The sequence below is a fragment of the Salvelinus fontinalis genome, chromosome 33 (assembly GCF_029448725.1).
Source record: "Salvelinus fontinalis isolate EN_2023a chromosome 33, ASM2944872v1, whole genome shotgun sequence".
Lineage (NCBI taxonomy): Eukaryota > Metazoa > Chordata > Actinopteri > Salmoniformes > Salmonidae > Salvelinus > Salvelinus fontinalis.
Genome location: NC_074697.1, coordinates 32,076,225 through 32,099,873, shown reverse-complemented (window position 1 = coordinate 32,099,873; position 23,649 = coordinate 32,076,225). Strand labels below are relative to the sequence as shown.

The following is a 23,649-nucleotide window of genomic DNA, read 5'->3' as shown; positions in this document are numbered from 1 at the left end:
CGCAATTTAAAAAAAAATCTAAATGTGTTTTTTTGCAGAAATGTCTTCTGGAACATGTGAACGTTCATGTGCCTTAATAACAAACTTGTATGCCATCTGTAAATATGAACACAATTGTTAAATTACAAGCTTAGTTGGTTTAGCCACAGAAAAAGCCAGCAACCTTCCCGCTAGCCATGATTGGCTGAGATAATGAATGGACATGCCGAGAGATCGAGTTTTGAAATCAGTGAAATTAGAGTATGATAGCTAAAGAGATGGAGAAAACACCTGTCTTCGAATTACATCACATCTAGCTAGCTACATTTTCAGATATTACACGTTTCTAATATTGTCAGAAAGTCATTTTTTAGTTAAAGTGTAATGTTAGCTAGCTAGCTAGCTAATGTTAGCTGGCTGGCTAGCTAGCTAACGTTACAAGTATGAGCGCAGAATAACTAACACATTTACGAACACTCAACACCCATTGAATATGGCCTGTGTCTGTAAATGTTGGCAAAAAACATTTACAGACATTACAGTTGCAGTCACCAACGCTCTGGATAACATAAAAACAGCCTAACCAGCTCTGCTAGGGAGAGTAAAATGTTCAGAGTGAGCGGTTCTCTCATTTGTGCCTGGAAGTGGCTAGCAAGCTAGCCAATGTTAGCCAAGGTAGCTTGGTTGCTTGACTGCTGTTGTTAGTTCAGAAAGCTCGGACCAACCCTACTCCTCGGCCAGAGCGTCCAGTGTGAGAATCGAGCCGGTTGGTCACATTTCTGTATGGACCTCGCTTTGTCATGCTGGAACAGGAAAGGGCCTTCCCCAAACTGTTGCCATAAAGTTGGAAGCACAGAATCGTCTAGAATGTCATTGTATGCCGTAGAGTTAAGATTTCCCTTCACTGGAACTAAGGGCCCTGGCCTGAACCAAGAAAAACAGCCCCAGACCATTATTCCTTCACTACCAAACATTATAGTTGGCACGATGCATTCGGGCAGGTAGCGCTCTTCTGGCCTCCGCCAAACACAGATTTGTCCGTTGTGCAAAGCTGTCATCAAGGCAAAGGATGGCTACTTTGAATAATCTCAAATATAAAATATATTAGGATTTTTTCAACACTTTTTTGCTTACTACATGATTCCATATGTGTTATGTCATAGTTTTGATGTCTGCATCATTATTTTACAATGTAGAAAATAGTAAAAAAAAAACAAAAAAAAAATGTAAGGAGTAAGTGTGTCCAAACTTTTGACTGGTATTGTAAGTTATCCCATACAAGCTTTTGTGCCAAATACATTACCTTGTTACAGGTGTCAAGCTTATGGGCATGTGGCAGCAGTGCGTAGGAGAAAAGTGTGAGAAGTGTGCAGAAGGGCATGAGGGAAAGGAATGTGTAGCATTGGGGAAAGTAGTGGAATGTGTTAATTGTAGGGGTGCGCATGGAGCTGGGGATCAGAAATGTCCGGTGCGAGAGAGGCAGGTTGAGGTTTCCAGGGTTAGAATAGTACAGAAGTTGTCGTATGCTGAGACAGTGAAGAAGGTAGAGGAAGATGGGTCAAGGTGGAGGAATCCTGAGAGGAGTGGTGTGAGTAGTATTGCTGTACCAGTACAGGGGGATCGACCAACAAGTCATATATTGCATCTGAAATAGTTTTCAAAGTTGGATTTTCTAGCGAAACAAGGGGTGTGAAGGGATGGAAGACCCACACCTGACATTAGGGACTTACGTCAAAGGAAGGGACAAAAATAACAAGATAATTTCAATCTGAGTGGTGTCAATGGAAAGACTGGCTCTGTGGACAACAGTCAACAGCATCAGTTAAGAGGACATTTCTGCGCTGAAACAAATATTGATCAAGGACAACGCTCATCCCTTGCCATCATCTCCATCGTGACCGAGAGATTTCTAAAACTGAGGGTCAACAGGGAGGAGTTTTATAATTCAGTCACTGATGTCTTTAACCAGAAGGATAGACGCCAGACGGGTGGGCTTCCGGCCTAGCCGGCCTCAGACCTCACCGGACGTCACTGTACTTTATATAAAGAGACATGTTGTGTAATGTGTTGCTCTGTGCAGCCGTAGGTAGCTAATATGTTACCTGGGTAGAGACCAGCACCTGGTCCAGATCCTCCTGCTCCTGGTCCGACTCCAGCACCAGCCGGTACGTACACACCTGGAGAGACAGACAGGTGACATACCTGGTCAGGGACAGCTCTGTATGACTTCACGACACTAATCTAACGGTCCAACATCTAGACTGCAATCCATAGTTTTTAAATGACTATATTCCAAACCTCAGCCATGACCAACACTCTAACTTACGTACCCACAGCCTAACCCTCAACCCATTGTACAGCTAAGCTAGCAGTGAGATGAGGTATTGCAGTTGGAGGAACAGGGAACATTTTGACCAAGTCTTAACACTGCATTTTCATGTTCCCGTCTCTACCAATTTCCTAGCCGAGCCCCAGCCCAGTCCCGAGATAGACGTTCTTTAGGCCAGAAATGGCTGCCTTATGTGTAGAAGGAACCCAACCGAAACAAGAAGAAGAAGAAACCACTAGTTGCTCTGGGACGACTAACCACACAGCTCTTCTCTGTGAGCGGTGACCTCAGGCCTCAATTATAACGTTATATATTTGAAGGAAAAACCTGGTTTGTATCACCTCAAAACGGTGTAGTGTAGAAGCTGAGGACCTTAAAATGATGTAGATTATATTTAATGACTCTTACATGTGTTGTTGGTGAAGAATAATTAATTTAAGCCACATGTCATGTTTTTATTAATGCAGAATATGATGTGAATGTAGGCAGTGCATTGGTATGTAGTCCACTAGGTCCAGTTATTAAGTAGTTAAGTAAAATATTACAAGTTATTACAAGGTATTACTGTCAGTTGAATTTTGGCAGTATAGTGGGGAATACATGAAGACGGATCTTTTCTGGTCATGTTCAGTTGGGCAAATGGGGGAAGCAGGAGGGGGAAACCCAGTGGGTATGCTGTTGGTGCATAGAGGGAGGTTTGGCCATGGTTTTACGTAACATGCTGTGACATTGTAATAAGTTTACTGCCACCATTGCCACATCAATGTTATTTCGCTCTCTCAGCCCCTAGGAGGAGTTTAGCATGTGAGACGTCACTGCTACTCAACAAGGTAATCAGCAAGAATGTTTGTCTGCTACCGGCTACAGGATTCGTAAATATACTGTAAGAACCCCTTAACTGTAAGGTGGGAAGAAGGGAGAGAGAGGGAAGAAGAAAGGGAGAGAGAGGGAAGGAGAAAGGGAGAGAGGTGTGTGTGTTAGAGAAGGAGAGCGAGGTACGAGAGAGAGCGAGAGAGAGAGACAGAGAGGGAGACAGAGAGCAAGAGACAGAGAGAGAGAGAGACAGAGACAGAGAGCGAGACAGAGAGGGGGAAACTTCTGGCATCCCCCAGCCAAAGCAAACCATGAAGGAATGGAACAAAGCACGCTAATAAGTCAGCTCATGTAGTCGTGTTTCTGGTGGAAAGTTAACATAAACTGTGAAAATCTACACTGGAGCACAACACCGCGCCTGCTGAAGCCCATACTGAGTCACTCGTTTGGAGAGAAAGGTTAGCGAGGACAACAGAGTCAGTCATATTCACATAAATCACCCAAATTGCACACCAAAATCTGATTAGCAGAGAGGGAAAATATTTTGTCTATCTGGTCTGTTTTCGTTTAACTGAAAATCTATTCTCAATAAAACTCAGTACATGCCAGCAGGGGTTTATATGGTTGTGCTACGGAGCTAGAATTCTTAACATGGTTTTTATGACGATGCATGTTGTTTTAAAAACACGATGTTTAGGAGTGTAAATAGGGGTCGGTTTGAGTGAATATTTATTTGAAAGAGCGTGGCAGCCGTGTCCTTGGAAAACAAATGAGCTCACAGCTGAATCGGTCCAAGACAGATAGGAGAGAGGATGCTCTCTAGTCTAACTGCTCTGAATTGAGATGGTGAGGGAGTTGGATGATGGGAAGAAGAGGCGATTGGGTTTCCTTACTGTTTGGACTTGTGGTCTTAATGGCTGGCTGAGTAGCAAGAACTTGCTAAACACGCAAGGCTCAAGGTTCCAAAGGAAAAAAAATGCACATGGCTGAACATTCAGAAAGGGCTGTCAAGGGCATAGCATTACACTCTTAGAAAAAAAGGTGCCATCTAGAATTCTTTACACAGAGGGTTCTACATGGAACCAAAAAGGGTTCTACCTGGAACCAAAAAGGCTTCTCTTATGGGGATCCAAACTTCTTCCATTTAAGAATTATGGAGGCCACTGTGTACCTCGGGACCTTCAATGCTGCAGCAATTTCTTGGTACCCATCTCCAGATCTGTGCCTTGATACAATCCTGTATGTAAATAAGGTATTTCTGTTTTTATTTTATTTTTAATAGATTTTTAATTTGAAAAACCTTTTTTCGCTTTGTCATTTTGGGGTATTGTGTGTAGATTGATGAGGATTTTTATTGATTTAATCCATTTTAGCATAAGGTTGTAACGTAATAAAATGTGGAAATAGTCAAGGGGTCTAAATACTTTCCCGAAGGCACTGTATGTGTGAGTGTGCAAGTTAATGGATTGATTTGTGTGTGTTCTTAAATGTGTGTATGCTTGCTTGTGTCTGTCCACTCCAGGCCATTTCACTATATGAGTGTGTGGTTGTGTTCCACCCTCTTCCCTCAGCTTAGTGAATGCCATGCCATGCCAGCTCCATGGCAGAGCCCCCAGGCAGAGTCCTGTCCTTTACCCGCAGGGTGGAATGATTGTTCGCCACTTCAACCTGACCTGTCAGACCCGCATTTCACAATCAAAGGGAGGATTTCCTGCCCCAGGGTTGAAAGGGAGGGCAGATGGAGAGAATGTAATTTCTGCTCCAATTTTCCATTGGCCAGAAGCCCGTCCTATCATTACTACTGTACTGTAGCTACCACACCATACTACTGGGCAGGGCAGAACCCAGTAAGGGGCACTGGGTTCACAAGAACCAACCCAATTAAGTACTCATTGACCTCAGCTAAGAAATGTGAACTATGCTGACCTACAGTATGAAGTCATTGGTTTCTTATCACTCATCTAAATGTCTAGCTCAAACTCAAAGTGTTCTCTAAGAATGATTTGGTCATGGGAGTCTTTTGGAATGCATGTGATTGGAAGTCATACCGGAGGCAAAGGAGACTGGCAGAATTAACCTGCAGTTATATAAGTAACCAATAAATGACCATAACCTGATTTAATCCCATATAGGATGTAAAGTAGTTTCTATCTGGTATTCACCTTGAATATAACATGCCATTTCCTGCATTTGCAATCTATATAGTTTATAAGTCAAACAGCTGAGAAATTTTTGCACACGATTACATGGTTTCCCATGAAATGGATCTGGCTTACCTCTGAGGCACTGGAACAAACATCTTATTTAGTCTACGATGTTGAACCATGTTTTGGCATACCTCATTAGTCAATAACATTGCTCCGATTGTTTTGAGTTCAAGTTCAATGGGCTCGTTTTGTCCACGAGACTAAAGCTAACAGATTTAGCCCCATAGGGCGTATCCGCTCTATGTTAAGTTTACAGTTTGCGTATCAGCCAGAGGACTAAGCACTGACATGTTTACCGACCATTAGCTGGCCATGAATTTTATTAAAGCCAGACCAAACAAATCTCAAACTAGAGAGCCGAATACAAATGAAAACCTATTTTAAAAGCTTCTATGTCTGATGGTCTGTTCATTGAAACCCTATGCAGGCCTATAAGGGCCCGAGTTTATTGCAAAGTTGTAGAGCAAAAAAGGACTTCTAATGACTGGATGGCAAACAAATTAGTGATTTAATTGTTTTCCAATCCTAAGCATTCCTAATTGATCCATGGTCATTGATGGTTTTTCCAATAAGAACTGTGATGAGAGACATTTTCTTCAAAGGCACAGTAAGGGACATGAGTGTTTACGCCAATTAAGAGAAAGCTGGTGACTAATATTGTCACTTTCAAGACCTTGCGCTTTGGATGTCTAATAATTGGTCCTTTTTACAGGATAATGAAACGCCTGGAAGTCTATAGAACACATGTGCACACAGTCGCAGGCGTGAACACACTTAGCTAATTGCTAGCATTCTCCACCCCTTGTTGAAAGCTTAGTGAACCATTACTCTCCTGTCTCCAACCTCTGGCTCTGAGAGCTTTCACAGATCTTTAGGCTAAGCCTGAACCAGTATCTGGGCAGAGGAGGAGATGAGGAATATGACTAGTCTCCTCTCTAGCCGAGTTAGCTTCCATTCATTTTCCCTTTAGACAGCTCTGCAAGCGTTATAATGTCAAAATAAGATTGTTTCTTACCAAATATGGAGTTTCGCTGAGCAACTAACATAATTTACTGCCGTCACACCCGGAATCTAACTTATTTTGTACATCATGTTTCTGCCACTGTGTCTTATGATCAAAAAGAGCTCCTGGATATCAGGACAGCGATTACTCACCTCGTACTGGACGACGATCTTTTCTTTAATGAGTTGGACACGAAAGATTTACTGCAGACACCTGTCAAGGCCCAAATCCCGTCATTTGTATGAAGAAGAAACAGAGATATCGGGGACGTAGGTCGGGGTGCTGTGTAAGAATCTGACGGCGAGTGGGTAATCTGCCTCTACCATCAGTCCTATTAGCCAACGTGAATCATTGGATAATAAAATGGATGAGCTCTGATCAAGACTATCCTACCAATGGGACATTAAAAACTGTAATATCTTATGTTTCACCGAGTCGTGGCTGAACAACGACATGGATAACATACAGCTGGCTGGGATTTCGGTGCATCGGCAAGGTAGAACAGCTGCCTCTGGTAAGACACGGGGTGGCGGTCTGTGTCTATTTGTAAATAACAACTGGTGCACAAAATATAATATTAAGGAAGTCCCAAGGTTTTGCTCGAATGAGGTAGAGTCTCTCATGATAAGCTGTAGACCACACTATTTACCAAGAGAGTTTTCATCTACACTACTGTTCAAAAGTTTTGGGTCACATAGAAACGTCCTTGTTTTCCATGAAGACATACATGAAATGAGTTGCAAAATTAATACGAAATATAGTCAAGACGTTGACAAGGTTATAAATAATGATTTTTAATTGAAATAATAATTGTGTCCTTAAAACTTTGCTTTCGTCAAAGAATCCTCCATTTGCAGCGATTACAGCCTTGCAGACCTTTGGCATTCTAGTTGTCAATTTGTTTAAAATCTGAAGAGATTTTACCCCATGCTTCCTGAAGCACCTCCCAATAGTTGGATTGGCTTGATGGGCACTTCTTACGTACCATACGGTCAAGCTGCTCCCACAACAGCTCAATAGGTTTGAGATCCAGTGACTGTGGTGGCCACTCCATTATAGACAGAATACCAGCTGACTGCTTCTTCCTTAAATAGTTCTTGCATAGTTTGGAGCTGTGCTTTGTGTCATTGTCCTGTTGTAGGAGGAACTTGGCTCCAATTAAGCGCCAGCCACAGGGTATGGCATGGCGTTGCAAAATGGAGTGATAGCCTTCCTTCTTCAAGATCCCTTTTACCCTGTACAAATCTTCCACTTTAACACGACCAAAGCACCCCCAGACCATCACATTGCCTCCACCATGCTTCACAGATGGCGTCAAAGCACTCCTCCAGCATCTTTTCATTTTTTTCTGCGTCTCACGAATGTTCTTCTTTGTGATCCGAACACCTCAAACTTAGATTCGTCTATCCATAACACTTTTTTCCAATCTTCCTCTGTCCAGTGTCTGTGTTATTTTGCCGATCTTAATCTTTTATTTTTATTGGCCAGTCTGAGATATGCCTTTTTCTTTGCAACTCTGCCTAGAAGGCCAGCATCCCGGAGTCGCCTCTTCACTGTTGACGTTGAGACTGGTGTTTTGCGGTTACTATTTAATGAAGCTGCCAGTTGAGGACTTGTGAAGTGTCTGTTTGTTAAACTAGACCCTCTATTATACTTGTCCTCTTGCTCAGTTGTGCACCGGGGCCTTCCACTCCTCTTTCTATTCTGGTTAGAGCCAGTTTGCGCTGTTCTGTGAAGGGAGTAGTACACAGCTTTGTATGAGATCTTCAGTTTCTTGGCAATTTCTCGCATGGAATAGCCTTCATTTCTCAGAACAAGAATAGACTGATGAGTTTCAGAAGAAAGTTCTTTGTTTCTGGTCATTTTGAGCCTGTAATCAAACCCACAAAGGCTGATGCTCCAGATACTCAACTAGTCTAAAGAAGGCCAGTTTTATTGCTTCTTTAATCAGCACAACAGTTTTCAGCTTTGCTAACATAATTTCAAAAGGGTTTTCTAATGATCAATTAGCTTTTTAAAATGATAGCTAACACAACATGCCATTGGAACACACAGGAGTGATGGTTGCTGATAATGGGCCTCTGTACGCCTATGTAGATATTCCATTAAAAATCAGCCGTTTCCTGCTACAATAGTCATTTACACCATTAACAATGTCTACACTTTGTTTCTGATCAATTTGATGTTATTTTAATGGACAATAATGTGCTTTTCTTTCAAAAACAAGGACATTTCTAAGTGACCTCAAACTTTTGAACGGTAGTGTATATTTTTTTATAGCTGTCTATTTACCACCACAAACCTGACGCTGGCACTAAGACCTCACTCAACGAGTTCTATAAGGCCATAAGCAAACAAGAAAATGCTCAGCCAGAGGCGGCGCTCCTAGGGAAACTTAAATCAGTTTGAAATCATTTCTACCAGGATGTTGCATGTGTAACCAGAGGAAAACAACTCTAGACCACCTTTACTCCACACACAGAGATGCGTACAAATCTCTCCCTCTCTTTCCATTTGGCAAATCTAACCATAATTATATCCCCCTGATTCCTGCTTACAAGCAAAAACTAAAGCAGGAAGTACCAGTGCTCGCTCAATACGGAAGTGGTCAGATGACGCAGATGCTAAGCTACAGGAATGTTTTGCTAGCACAGACTGGAATATGTACAGGGATTCTTCGGATGGCATTGAGGAGTACACCACATCAGTCACTGGCTTCATCAAATGTGCATTGATGACGTCGTCTCCACAGTGACCGTACGTACCCCAACCAGAAGCCATGGATTACAGGCAACATCCGCACTGAGCTAAAGGGTAGAGCTGCCTCTTTCAAGGAGCGAGATACTAACCCGGACGCTTATAAGAAATCCCACTATGGCCTCTGACGAACCATCAAACAGGCAAAGCGTCAATACAGGACTAAGATTGAATCATACTACACCGACTCCGACGCTCGTCGGGTGTGGCAGGGCTTGCAAACTATTACGTATTACAAACGGAAGCACAGCCGCGAGCTGCCCAGTGACACGAGCCTACCAGACAAGCTAAACTACTTCTATGCTCGCTTGGAGGCAAGCAACACTAAAGCATGCTTGAGAGCATCAGCTGTTCAGGACGACTGTGTGATCACGGACTTCCTGACAGGCCGCCCCCAGGTGGTAAGGGTAGATAACAACACATCTGCCACGCTGATCTTCAGCACAGAGGCCCTTCAGATGTGCGTGCTCAGTCCCCTCCTGTACTCCCTGTTCACCCATGACTGCTTGGCCAAGCACAACTCCAACACCATTATTAAGTTTGCTGATGACACAACAGTGGTAGGCCTGATCACCGACAACAATGAGACAGCCTATAGGGAGGAGGTCAGAGACCTGGCATCGTGGTGCCAGGATAACAACTTCTCCCTCAACGTGTTGTAGACAAAGGAGATGGTTGTGGAGTACAGAAAAAAAAAGACAGAGCACGCCCCCATTCTCATCGTTGGGGCTGTAGTGGAGCAGGTTGAGAGCTACAAGTTCAAACTACCATGGTCCTAACACACCAAGACAGTCGTGAAGAGGGCACGACAACGCCTATTCCCCCTCTGGAGACTGAAAAGATTTGGCATGGGTCGTCAGATCCTCAAAAATGTCTAAAGCTGCACCATCGAGATCATCCTGACTGGTTCCTTCACCGCCTGGTATGGCAACTGCACGGCCTTTGACTGCAAGGCACTACAGAGGGTAGTGCGTACGGCCCAGTACATCACTGGGGCCAAGTTTCCTGCCATCCAGGACCTCTATACCAGGCTGAGTCAGAGGAAGGCCCTAAAAATTGCCAAAGACTCCAGCCACCCTAGTTGTTGATTGTTCTCTCTGCTACTGCACGGCAAGCGGTACCGGATCGCCAAGTCTAGGTCCAAAAAGCTTCTTAACAGCTTCTACTCCCAAGCCATAAAACTCCTGAACAGCTTATCAAATGGCTACCTGGACTATTTGCATTTACGCTGCTGTTACTCTCTGTTTATTATCTATGCATAGTCACTTTACCTCTACAGTACCTACATGTAAATACTAGCTCAATTACCTCGACTAACCTGTGCCCCGCACATTGATTCTGTACCAAAAATGCATTGTTGGTTAAGGGCTTGTACGTAAGCATTTCACTGTAAGGTCGACACCTGTTGTATTCGGTGCATGTTACAAATACATTTTGGATTTTATTAGATTTTTATTGTCAAAGTATAATTATGTTTTAGATTTTTTTAAACAAATTAATAGAAAATGAAAAGCTGAAATGTTGTCACGATCGTGTGGGAGTGAGACGGACCAAAACGCAGCATGTGGAAAATAAGCCATCTTCTTTTATTTTGTGAAGAAGGCAAAACGAAACAAAACACTTACAAACTAACAAAACAACAAACGACCGTGAAGCTATAAACGTAGTGCACACACACATGCTACAAACGTTCAACATAGACAATTCCCCACAAACAGCTAAAGCCTATGGTTACCTTAAATATGGCTCCCAATCAGAGACAACAATATCCAGCTGTCTCTAATTGAGACCCAATTCAGGCAACCATAGACTTTCCTAAACACCTACACTCAACCATAGACACACCTAGACAACTACACTAAACATAAACCCAACTACTCTAAATAAACCCCCTAAACCTTACAACTACCCTAGACACTACAAAACCCACATAAATAACCCATGTCACACCCTGACCTAACTAAAATAATTAAGAAAACAAAGAATACTAAGGCCAGGGCGTGACAAATGTCTTGAATCATTAAGTATTCAACCCCTTTGCTATGGCAAGCCTAAATAAGTTCAGGAATAAAACTTTGGTTAACAAGTCACATAATAATTTGCATGGACTCACTCTGTGTGCAATAATAGTTGTTAAGATGATTTTTGAATGACTACCTCGTCTCTCTACCCCACACATACAATTATCTGTAAGGTCCCTCAGTCGAGCAGTGAATTCCAAATACAGATTCAACCACAAAGACCAAGGAGGTTTTCCAATGCCTCACAAAGAAGAGCACATGCATCCTGCTTGCAATAAGGCACTAAAGTAAAACAGCATAAAATTGGGCAAAGAAATTAACTTTATGTCCTGAATACAAAGCGGTATGTTTGGGGCAAATCCAACACAACATATCACTGAGTACCACTCGTCATATTTTCAAGCATGGTGGTGTCTGCATCATGTTATGGGTATGCTTGTCATCGGCAATGACTAGGGAGTTTTTTGTGGGGATAAAAATAAATGGAATAAGCTAAGAACAGAAAAGATACTCGATGAAAACCTGCTTCAGTCTGCTTTTCAACAGACACTGGGAGACAAATTCACCTTTCAGCGGGACAATAACCTAAAACACAAGGCCAAATATACACTGGAGTTGCTTACCAAGATGACATTGAATGTTCCTAAGTGGCCTAGTTACAGTTTTGACTTATATCGTCTTGAAAATATATGGCAAGACTTGAAAATGATTGTCTAGCAAGGATCAACAACCAACTTGACAGAGGTTGAAGAGTTTTAAGAAGAATAATGTGAAAATATTGTGTGATCCAGATGTGCAAAGCTCTTAGAGACTTACTCAGAAAGACTCACAGCTACAATAACTGACAAAGGATATTCTAACATGTATTGACTCAGGGGTGGGAATACTTATATAAATACGATATTTCTGTATTTCATTTTAAATAAATGTGCAAAATTTTCACTTTGTCATTATGGGGCATTGTATGTAGATGGGAGACAATTTTTTGCATTTAATCCATTTTGAAATCAGGCTGTAACACAGCATATATGGAATAAGTCAAGGGGTATGAATACTTTCTGGTATATAACCGAAAAAAAAGTTTGTTTGTGAAAGAAATCAATGACACAATGAATGATGTAATGATTACCTTAATTCAACCAATCAATCAATCAAATGTATTTATAAAGCCCTTTTTACATCAGCAGATGTCACAAAGTGCTATTCAGAAACCCAGCCTAAAACCCCAAACAGCAAACAATGCTGATTTAGTCAATGTGTAATAATTCTTTGACTATTCCACAGCAATGATCAAGCTGGCGTATGTTCTTCTAATCCATTTTCCTTGATCGTAAGACTAATGATGCCAAGCAATTTAAACCAACTGGAACTGAAAAATAAATATATTTGTACAGGCTATGATTAGCCTAACATTGTGCCTAACTTTGGGCCTTCACTGATGCACAATTTATTTCTTCCCAGACCATATATAGAGTAAGCAATTATACAAATCACATGGAGTGCTGGACAAGCCACTTTGTTGATTAGTCAGTGGTTAACAATTAGAAATAAAATAAGCATGCCATAAAGCATTATTAAAACTATGCAGTTACACATTCTTTCAGATTCCTCAATAAGATTTGATGAGTTATTCCCAAGAGTCTGATCCACTGCTCCGGTTTCCACACTTCAATCAATATATTTATCTAAAATAATTAATGTCTGTCATCATTTTTTGCAGTGGTGTTTAACAATAAAGTGCTTTCTAATGACCTTCAATAAATGGCTTGGAGCACTGTCTTAGAATCACATTTTAAAATCACTTTCCCAGTTTTATGTAAAGAACTCTTCTGATTGCAGTGAAAGGCTCAGTCTTAAAGGAGGCTGACATCCTGAGACCAGGATCTACAGAGCAGTGCAGCAGAGCAGAGCGGAGAAGACTCCCTGGTTCCTGGCACTAAGCAACAACAGCTATCAGACTTGTGGCGTCTGGCCTACTTTTTGTCACAGTTTAGCATTATATTTTCCAGAACGCTTAGCGAGAAAAGGGAGGGGGGAGGTGGGTCAAAGAAAGACAAGAGTGAAAAGAGTAAATCTTGATGACAGAAGAACTCCGTGCCTCTCTCCCTCCACCTTTCTTCCCCTTCTCTCCTCTCTCCCTCTGTCTGAACTCAAGGCCCCAGCCCCAGCCGCTCTGATACACACATCTGTGGAGCAGAGCATAAATGTAAAGTATGCAAAGTCAAATAAACAAATGACACACCGACGGTACTATTTTAAAAGGAGGCGGAATTCTGATCTCATCATCCCCACTAATCTTCAGCCCTCCAATGTCTCTTGGCTGAGACAGAACCTACCTACTGTACCGGGACGTTGACATAGTGCATGATCTCTCTCCTTCATAGGTTCAGAGAGACGATGTCTAGGAAAAAAAATAAGGTTTGCAACAGCTGCAAATTCCTTTTTACTTTTGAAGATTTTATAGACGATGTATTGAACATGACAGGAACGTAAGCTATGGAATGACAATTGAACTCGATTCTAAAGAAACTTACTTCATCACATCTTACACAATCTGTTAAAAGGACAGAGCAAACTAAGTATGTAATTAGTAGTCTGCTCATTGCCTATGATAAGACTAGCATTTTCAAGGATACAGGTTACTTTCAATAACCATCCAAGGTAACTTACATTTTTATGTTCAGATAAGGACATGAATAATGAGATATTTACCCAAGATTTACCCTCATTCTGGCAAGCATAAGTACACTGTAGTTCGTTACTACACACTTACAGGGTATGAAGAAAAGCACAAAATGTGTAACTTCCAGTCTTTTCTGAACCAGAAATGTCAGCTAAGTTCGAACAGGCCCTCACTACTACAATTTCATAAACTAGGCTAAAATGTATGTGGGTATGGGACCATGTCCAAAGATGATGTACTAACTTTGGTGCTAACAAAACAAAAACAAACAAAGATTTATAGAACTCCTTTTTGACATCACTTAAACCAAGACAATAATCCATGTTACTAAAAAACATCTGTCACATGTGTAAAGCTTGGAATTTCCTCTTAATCATTTAGTTACATTTGCAAGATTGTCTATCTATATGGTGATAAAATGAACTGTTGTCATAACATTGCTTTGTATTTTTATCCCTCTTTAACATGAACGAGTAACAGTATATGATTGTTTCTTATGTTACCCTCTTAATTATGCCATATGAACCATTTAATGGTGAATACCTGAGGTATTAGGAACAATAGAAAATGCCATGAACGGGTCCTCCATAACTGGAAAAGATTCCATTTATTTTTACGATGCTTTATGATTGTCATAAAACAAACACTGACAAGCCGCTCCAAACATCTGGCAGATGGAACGTTTTAAAAGAGCATCAGAGATGGCTGATTTGACTGAATTTTTACAAGACAGGTTCCTTTAGGATCTGCTGCATGGGGTTCATAGTACACCTGGGAGATCAGATAATGGACAGCGGGGGGTCAAAAACTCAAATAGACTGAGGAACATTCCTGACAAGGCCCATTTGAGAGCGTTGGCCCAGCGAGACCAACCAACCGACCGCTCCCCTCACAGCTCACAAATTGAGGCCAGTATACCTGAGTTCAAATGCTATTCGAGGTCTTTCAAATACTTTGAGCATTTGCTTTAGCCTGCTTGGAGTGCAAGATGGATGTGGTTTGCAGCTTTGCAATTATTCTATAGTAGTAAGAAGAAGCTGTTTTGTTAGACTTCAGTGGAGCTTTTGATATAATTGATCATAACCTATTGCAAAGAGGTGTTATGGATTTGCATCCTCTGCCTTATCATGGAGAGTTACCTATCTAATAGAACACAGAGGATTTTCATTAAAGGAAGCCTCTCTAATTCAAATTCAGTTGAGTGTGGTGTACCGCAGGGCAGCTGGCTTGGGCTATTATTGTTTTCTGTTTTTACTAATGACCTTCCACTGGCCTTGAATAAAGCCTGTGTGTCTATGTACGCTGACGACTCAACAGTATACACATTGGCTACCACAGTAAAACAAATAACTGACACCCAGTTTTAGAATGGACAGTTGTTATGTACATATTGTTGTTTTATTCCTTTTCCCAATTTTCTCATTTAACTGTAACTGTTATTGTTCCTGGAAGCTGTTGCATCGTTTTTGGGACAAATCACTCGCTCAATGCAAAACCTTATTTAGATCTATTATAGAATAATGTGGGATTGTGCAAGTCGAGGAGACTAAACTGCTGTCTGTATCCCTAGATAGCAAGCTGTCATGGTCAAAACATATAGACTCAATGGTTGCTAAAATGGGAAGAGGTCTCTCCATGATAAGGCGTTGCTCAGCTTTCTTGACATCTCAGTCGACCAGACAGATCCTACAGGCCCTAGTTTTGTCGCACTGGGACTACTACCCAGTTCTGTGGTCATGTGCGGCAAAGACGGAAATATGTTAAATTGCAGTTGGTGCAGAACAGAGCAGCACTTAGATATACACGGAGGGTGAATGTCAGTAACATGCATATCAATCTCTCCTGGCTCAAAGTTGAGGAGAGATTGACTGCATCACTATTGCTCTTTGTGCGAGGTGTTGATGTGTTGAAGGTACCGAACTGTCTGTTGAAGCAGTTGGCACACAGTTTGGACACTCATCAGTACAACACAATACATGCAACCAAAGGTCTCTTCACAGTCCCCAGGTCCAGAACAGAGGCTGAGAAACACACAGTATTAAATAGAGCCATGACTACATGGAACTCTCTGACACCCATTAACTCAAGCTAGCAACAAAACCAGATTTAAAAAATGGATAAAAGAACACCTTATGGCAAAATGGGGACTGTGAAGAGACACAGACATTTTTATCTATTTTGTATTGTAATTTTAACTGTATTATCTATTGTATTATGTAGGTGGCAGGCCTTGTAGAAGTCTTGACTTGTGCGAGCCGGCACGGTTCATAGGGCAGGGGACATCTCCTGTTTCTGAAGCGTAAGGAAGAGGCAGGACGTTATGTAGAGTTATGTATATTATGCATTTTATTTGTTCTTTTGTTTTCTGTTTGGACCCCAGGAAGAGTAGCCATTATCTTGACAGTGACTATTTGGGGATTCCAATAAAATACTAAATACAATTGATTCCATCGCAACAGTCAAGCTTAATCAAGCCCAGCTAAGGTATTGGAAATGATTTTGAACCCAGGTTTGGGGGCCAGGCCTGCTAGTCACATTGCTGTTCAGTATGGCCGGAATGAATCATCTGGGTTAGGTAAGTGTGCTTCTTTGTTGAGCATTTGGCACCAGTTGCCCGCAGACCAAACATCTTCAGGGAGATGCTTGTGTGGTTGACATTTACCCACTACCGAAACCATGAGAATAAACAAACCACGAAACAATACTTGTTCCCTCACCATGGTAAGGGCTTATGGTGATTAGGGCAGTGCTGTGTAATGTTGTACTGTAGTGTTTTTTTCGAAGATTTCATGTCAAGTCTTTACGATCAACCTGTGGCATCACAGTTGTGAGCATGTTAAAGCACAAACCCTATAACGTCAGACACACATTTGTAAATGGGTCGCATTAAACAGCCTATCTCTGTTACATAGACTCACATAATAAAAGTGTGCGTTGTGTACAGAACAGTCATGGAGCTACGGTACTCCTTGGACATTTCCAGTGCTCTCCTTTTGAAATACGCGTCTATTAAACCAACTCTTCCATCTCAAATCTGGTCTGGTTTGGTTTCTACAACACTCGTACCGGCAAAAATCGGCATGCTCAAAATCTACAACCAGTGTGTCAGTAATGACTCCATACTACATGTTCTGTAAGCGCTTCAGATGTTTGGATAAGCGATTTCCCAGCCATGCTATCCTGTTCTAAAATGGCTCCGGGAGAGAGAGAGAGTGTAGCAGTGAGAGAGCATGTTTTAATATAAAACTGCCAAAGACAGATAGAATGTCAGCGCTGTTAACAGTCCTGCCAGTGAGTGTGTGAGAGGAATGAATAAACACGGCAGAATGAGAGTCTTATCTTCAGTAGCGGCCTCAGGGTGCTCCTGCCAGCGACCCAGGAGCCCCTGCTCACTCTGGCTCTGAAAGGGGTCACGGAGCAACAATGAAGGCACGGCCTGGTTCTCAGAGTGTAACTCAAGACTAGGGTTGCAAAGCTACCGGTAATTTAGCAAAGGTACCGGAACATTCAATAATTTTGGTAATTAACATACAGTTTGGACACACCTACTCATTCAAGAGTTTTTCTTTATTTTTACTATTTTCTACATTGTAGAATAATAGTGAAGACATCAAAACTATGAAATAACACAAAGTGTTTAACAAATCAAAATATATTTTATTTTTTAGATTCTTCAAAGTAGCCACCATTTTCCTTGATGACAGCTTTGCACACTCTTGGCATTCTCTCAACCAGCTTCATGAGGTAGTCACTTGGAATACTTTTAAATTAAAAGTACATTTTTTATGCGTTTGAGCCAATCAGTTGTAGAGGTGGTATACAGAAGATAGCCCTATTTGGTAAAAGACCATTCCATATTACGGCAAGAACTGCTCAAATAAGCAAAGAGAAACAACAGTCCATCATTACTTTAAGACCTAAAGGTCAGTCAATCCGGAAAATGTGAAGAACTTTGAAAGTTTTTCAAGTGCAGTCGCAAACACCATCAAGCGCTATGATGAAACTGGCTCTCATGAGGTCCGCCACAGGATAGGAAGACCCAGAGTGTCACGTGTCCAGAAAGGTGCTTCACTCACAAACACACATCTCCAATAAATAACTAGAGAGCTACTGCAAAGCTCAACAGAGAAGATCAGAGTCGAGATAATCAGATTGGGAATCTACCAACCAAACCAGCGGTGAAGCAGGGGCAACACAACACAGCACAGAAAGCCAGGGCAATTCATCACCAGTCTGCCCAACCGACAGGCGAGGTGTGCCATTCAATCTGCCATGATTTCATTCACCTTCAACTGCGGCCAGGAGAGTGTCACTGACGGAGAGAACTAACGGATTAGAATCCTCTGAAGTCCTGAAAGCCTGAGCTTCGGCGCCAAAAGAGGCAAACTGACTTCCAGGGCTTCCAGGCAGCACTGCATGCAGAGCAAAACTCACAGACTCGTCTTAATTCTTATGAGACTGGCTGGAAGGAAATTAACAGAGTTGGTGGAACTTTTGTTATTCTTTATCCTCTGCCGGCATCTGCATGCTTGTCAGGGTTGTGTCATTAACAGTGTTGGTCATAAAACAGAAACGAATGACTCTGGCACTGTTTTTGAAACCCGTCATTGACTGGAATTGTCTGAACTAAAGTGACAGAGTACACTGAGGTGTGAACTGAAACGTTGATATCTGATACACTTCTTGGCAATTTAGCATGTAAAAGAGTGAACAAACTCTGATTACATTACTTTGTGTGACTAAGTACAGAAAAGAGATGGACGGTTGAGAGAAGAGTTTGTCGAATGCCAGGATAGTTATTAATCCCAGAGGGATTGGCAGTAGCATTGGAAGCTGACAGAATGTTTGGTCTTTCCTTCACAAGTCTCATACTATCCAGATACTTCAGGGTAAACATCGGATGGGTGTGGATACCACATGAATGACCATTAATGAAAAGGTAATTAGCCAATTTAGGTCAAACGAGACGTGCTCAGAGCAGGCAGTTTTACAGAGAGATCTTGATTGAACTGTAGTCTCTACATTACATTTAGTCTGACTATGCCCTTTATAGTGTAATACTTTTGACCAGGGCACACAGGGCTCTAGTCAAAAGTAGTGCATTATATAGGAAATAGGGTTCCATTTGGGACTGTGTCTTTGAGGAAGAGGCCACTTAACTCCATCTGTCGCTTCTCAGATTTATTTTGATCAGAATAACATCCCATTCTCACTCTATCCGTCTGACAGATGGTGTTTGTTTGTAGGAAATTATTTATTTATTGAGGGCTCCCGAGTGGCACAGCGGTCTAAGGCACTTCATCTCAGTGCTAGAGGCGTCACTACAGACCCTGGTTTGATCCCGGGCTGTATCACAACCATCCGTGATCGGGAGACCCATCGGGAGATGCACAATTGGCCCAGCGTCATCCGGGTTAGGGGAGGGTTTAGCCGTCATTGTAAAATAAGAATTTGTTTTTAACTGACTTGCCTAGTTAAATAAAGGTTAAATAAAAAAATAAAAAAGGTCAGAGGAACTGATGACACATTTCAGCAGTCTGCCACAGTACATGCTCAGGGATGCCAGACAGAGTCATATCACAACTGACAAGCTGCATATTTATTTCCCAACTCCTTCCCTGACGTTCCCTCATGCGTCATAACTCATTCACACTCGCAAAAAAAATGCTCCTCGATCCCATTCTCATGATAACTGTCCAAAGAATGAGCAAGCAGAGTTTTTTCTGTTGGTGAAAACCCTCTTAAAAAGGTGATTGGGTGTTAATGGGGTTTGCATTACTTTCAGATAATTGACACTTACTTGGAACGAGCTAGAGGGTTTCTTAACTTTCCAGCCACAGCCAGAGACAGCTGGAGTTGGTTTCAGCACCTCAGAACAGGTTTGATAGGGATGGATTTTACGTTCACTGAAGATCAAAGTTTGGCTCCTAAGCCAATATTGATATTCGCTGGCCCCTCCGTCCGTATGCTGTAAATTCTCTCTGAGCTGAGCTGCTGCTCTCTAAAGCTGAACTGAGCTCTGTTTGTTTCAGACGAGGCAATTGGCTCACCAGTTTAGGTCAGTGTAAAGAAGAGTTGGAAGAAAACTGCTGTGACGGCAAAAACAATATTAGATGAGCAAATATATTACTGAAGAGATCCACAGTCCTCAGATCCACAGGCTCTGGGCAGTTTTCCTATACATTCAAATATCACAGGTGCTTAACAGGTGAATGGGGCTTCTATTGACCTGTAAGTTAACGTGCCATCCAATAAAGTCTAATAAAGAGGAGACAGCTTGGAAAAACCACAAAGTCACGTAAAAACCTATGTATCAATCATCATAAACGCATATGTCATGTCAAAATGAGATTAATTTGTCATAAGGTGGTTATAACAGGTGTCTGACGTCACATTGCTGATATATTACTGTGTGTACAGTTTATGATGAATCACCTTGGTTAAATTTGACCATTTACTCCTATCACACTCATCAACATCGCAGATCCGGCCACTGATTTAAGATACAGTTAAATATAAGACTATATAAGGTCAAAATATTCCAGTCAGGGGTTTTAAAATGGACTGTAGCAGCTCCACCATCTATAACTCTATCTGACACAGTTAGAGAGAATAATAGCTCAGACTCAGATACTAACAGCTGGGGAACAGAAGATACATGCATTCTTTTTGGGCAAATAAATAGATTTTGAAAAGAGCTGGCTTGGCTTGAAGAGATCAGACAGCAGTGCAGAACTTCAACATGCTTTCCAACTGGAGGGACTAAACAACTCTGGCTGCTCGCATAAACAAAACAAAAACAATATCAAAGTAGGGAGGGAAAGAGGAGAAAGTGGAAACTCCTCGCAGCTTGAAGGAAAGAGTGAACGACGTACGCAGCTCTGAGCAATCACTGACCCTTTCTCTCTTTTTGCCCTCCCTCTTTCTCTCTCTCTGTACAAAAAGATAAGCTGTTGTCCGCCCCAAACTTGGTTAGAAATGAATACCTCAGACCACATGCTGTGGAACAGAGGAATCTCACACACACACACACACACACACACACACACACACACACACACACACACACACACACACACACACACACACACACACACACACACACACACACACACACACACACACACACACACACACACACACACACACACACACACACACACACACACACACACACACAAACACACTCACGCTCAGATCCACACCGCCGTTCACATGGGAATTCATTATGGGTAATTCTACATGACGTAGCTGACGGGAAAGAGGGACCAGTTGGAGTTATGCATTGCACACTAATATGCTGTAGTAATGTATGGGATTCGGCTTTACATTACAGTAAAGCTACACAGAACTCCCCTCCGGTGCTTGAAGCCAGGGGCGTATTCATTACAGAAACAGTTTACTGTTTAAGAACCAAACGGAAAACTAAAGTTTCTATTGGACAAATTCAGGTAGGTCCCTCCCCATTTTGTTCCGTTTGCTTCCGTTTAATAAATGTTTTGCTACAGAATCGGCGTAATGAATACGCCCCTGATTTCATTCACACTCAAAACACTGAAACCTGTTGGAAACAGTCTTCTCTAGAAACCAAACATACTGTATGTCAATTTGCGCTAAGCCAGGTCACTCATATTTCTGTATTTCTGTGTTTAGGATATATATATTTTATTGTTCACTCTTCCTAGTGAGCACTTCCAACATAAGCCTGGACAGTTCCTCCATTTTTATCTGAAATTGTATAAATTCAAGAAACAATTTTAGAGGTCCTAATAAAATGTTTGTTTAGGCTTTATAACCACCACAATCATTTCATTTCACTTTTAAATTTAAGCTAATATGTTGTTGTTTAAGTCAACATATAAAATCAAGTTGAAAATATTGCTGGAGATCCAATTGTTGGATCAATATTACCATGTGTGACACAGATTTTTGCAAAGACTACCTTTTCTATCCTCAATATAAATCCTTTACAATTCTTAAAATAGAAATATGTACCTAATAAAGAAATGAGCCAGACTGTTATGATATATGTATTTAGACACGGAATCTGCCTTTAGAAAGACAATCCTCTCTAAAAATACCACAACAACTCTAACCCTGCAGGCATAAATACTGTATCTGGTCCAAAACCTGGACAATATTAGCCACAACTACAAGAACACAAAGCACATGCAAATATGGAGCAGATTACCATTGTGTGTGTTAAGTGAGTGGTAGATCTGCAATGCAATGGAACAGAATGTTGTTATCTTGAACTTCATGCAATGGAAAGTTGGGGCTTTTAAAATCTTTGACACTTGTACAGAGAGTCAGATAGAATCAACATGACTGAATAGTCATAAGTGCTACTTTCAAAATAAATATTCAGTTCGAAGTATGGTTTATATTTTAGATGCTAACATTTTGAGGGTATTTGAGAGAAACAAAAAACATTTTTTATGGAGAAAAGGTTTTGCATAGGAATTGCGTGAATTTTGCACAGAAATAAGTTATCTGAATTGCTTTCTAGACAGGTCCTCTTTAGCAGGGTTTGCAGGCAAAATAAGCAAGACAAGACTGGGTCAGTGGATATCAGTGCATGCATGACAAATATCCCATACACTTTATGAAATAGGCAGAACTGCACACACAACAAAGAGGTTGGAGTGGTTAAAGTCCTCTGTGAAACAACTGAGAAGAGCAAAGAGAAACACAGAGACATAGACCTGCACCTGTTCTAAAATACCCGCACCCTAAGCCTGCTATCTAGGTAGCAGAGGTCATGGCTGAGTTCACCTAGGCACACACCTACCTCCTTGAAGAGAGGGCTGAATCAGAGAGAGGTAGAAGAAACCATGAAGGAGTGATAGAACCATTCTGTTAGCCATCTCGCTCCACAATGCACCACCCCTCTCCCTATCGGCTGGTTTTATTCTCCTCAAGCTAATTACCAATAACCAGAGGTTTTCAAGTACAAAAGAAAGAAAAACAATTTTTTTTTTAAAGTGGAAAAAAAAGAGAAAAGATATGGGCCACTACGTAATTTAGAGAGGGCAAAGACTTTTGGTTCAATGGATCACTTCGCTTTTTCCCTCCCCTATGTCTGATGTTGCTGTTTTTATTCTGGTCACTCCTGCCAACAGTGCAGGCTCTGCTGCCAGAGAGAGAGAGAGAGAGAGAAGGGGGGAGAAAAAAGAAAGAGAGAGGGAAGGAGAGAGAGAGGCAGAAGGAGAGACCCCCCTCCTTCCCACCCCCCTCATCCAAAAGGAATTGCACTGTCTGCCAGACATTTGCATGGATTCAGAGAGGACTTATGTTTAAAAGTACACAGTGAGAGAGACAGAGACAGAGAGATACAGGGAGAGAGAGTAAGAGAGAGACTGGGGAAGAGAAAGAGAGGGAGAGTAAACCAGTGAACAAATCTTGGGTAATTACCTGTTTTCCATGACTATTCCTCTTAGTAATAGAGTAGAGGGTTTTCAGCAACACAATATTTTGAGGGTTTTTTCCACAGATTCAGTGGTGTTCCGATGACCCTAAATCCTTCCAGACAGAGGGAACAACTATCAAAGAGTTTAAAAGAAAAATAAAGTAAACTTCAATTCAGTTACAAACTTTCACCAAATATCAAGGCAGAAACATAAGAGGCAGCAGATAGTCTGAAGAGGCTAGAAATAGCAATTCAGCCTGCCCTACGGCCCACGTGTGAAGAGCGGTTCTAGCAGGGCAGTGAGAACACTGCCAGCGTCACTGAGAGAGAGATGTCTGTCGGAGAAATGCCTTCTAACAAACATCAGACTGTTGTTCAGCTAGGCCAGCTTGGTCAGCAGGATAAACGTTTAAACACACACATACAGTTACATTTCCAACTGCGACCC

General features: G+C 41.6%; 1 protein-coding gene across 10 annotated transcripts in view; it reads right to left on the bottom strand.

Annotated features, from left to right (window-relative positions):
• Positions 1-22,880, bottom strand: part of LOC129832045 (elastin-like) — a 93,390-nt gene extending 70,510 nt beyond the window's left edge. For all 10 annotated transcript variants that reach the window (XM_055895761.1, XM_055895762.1, XM_055895763.1 and 7 more), the window contains exons 1-2: positions 22,584-22,880; positions 2,082-2,156 (exon numbers count right to left, since the gene is read on the bottom strand). In XM_055895761.1, the coding sequence (XP_055751736.1) occupies positions 2,082-2,156; positions 22,584-22,659 (151 nt within the window). In that variant the 5' untranslated portion in view covers positions 22,660-22,880. The remainder of the gene's footprint in view (positions 1-2,081; positions 2,157-22,583) is intronic.
• Positions 22,881-23,649: the final 769 nt, after the last annotated feature.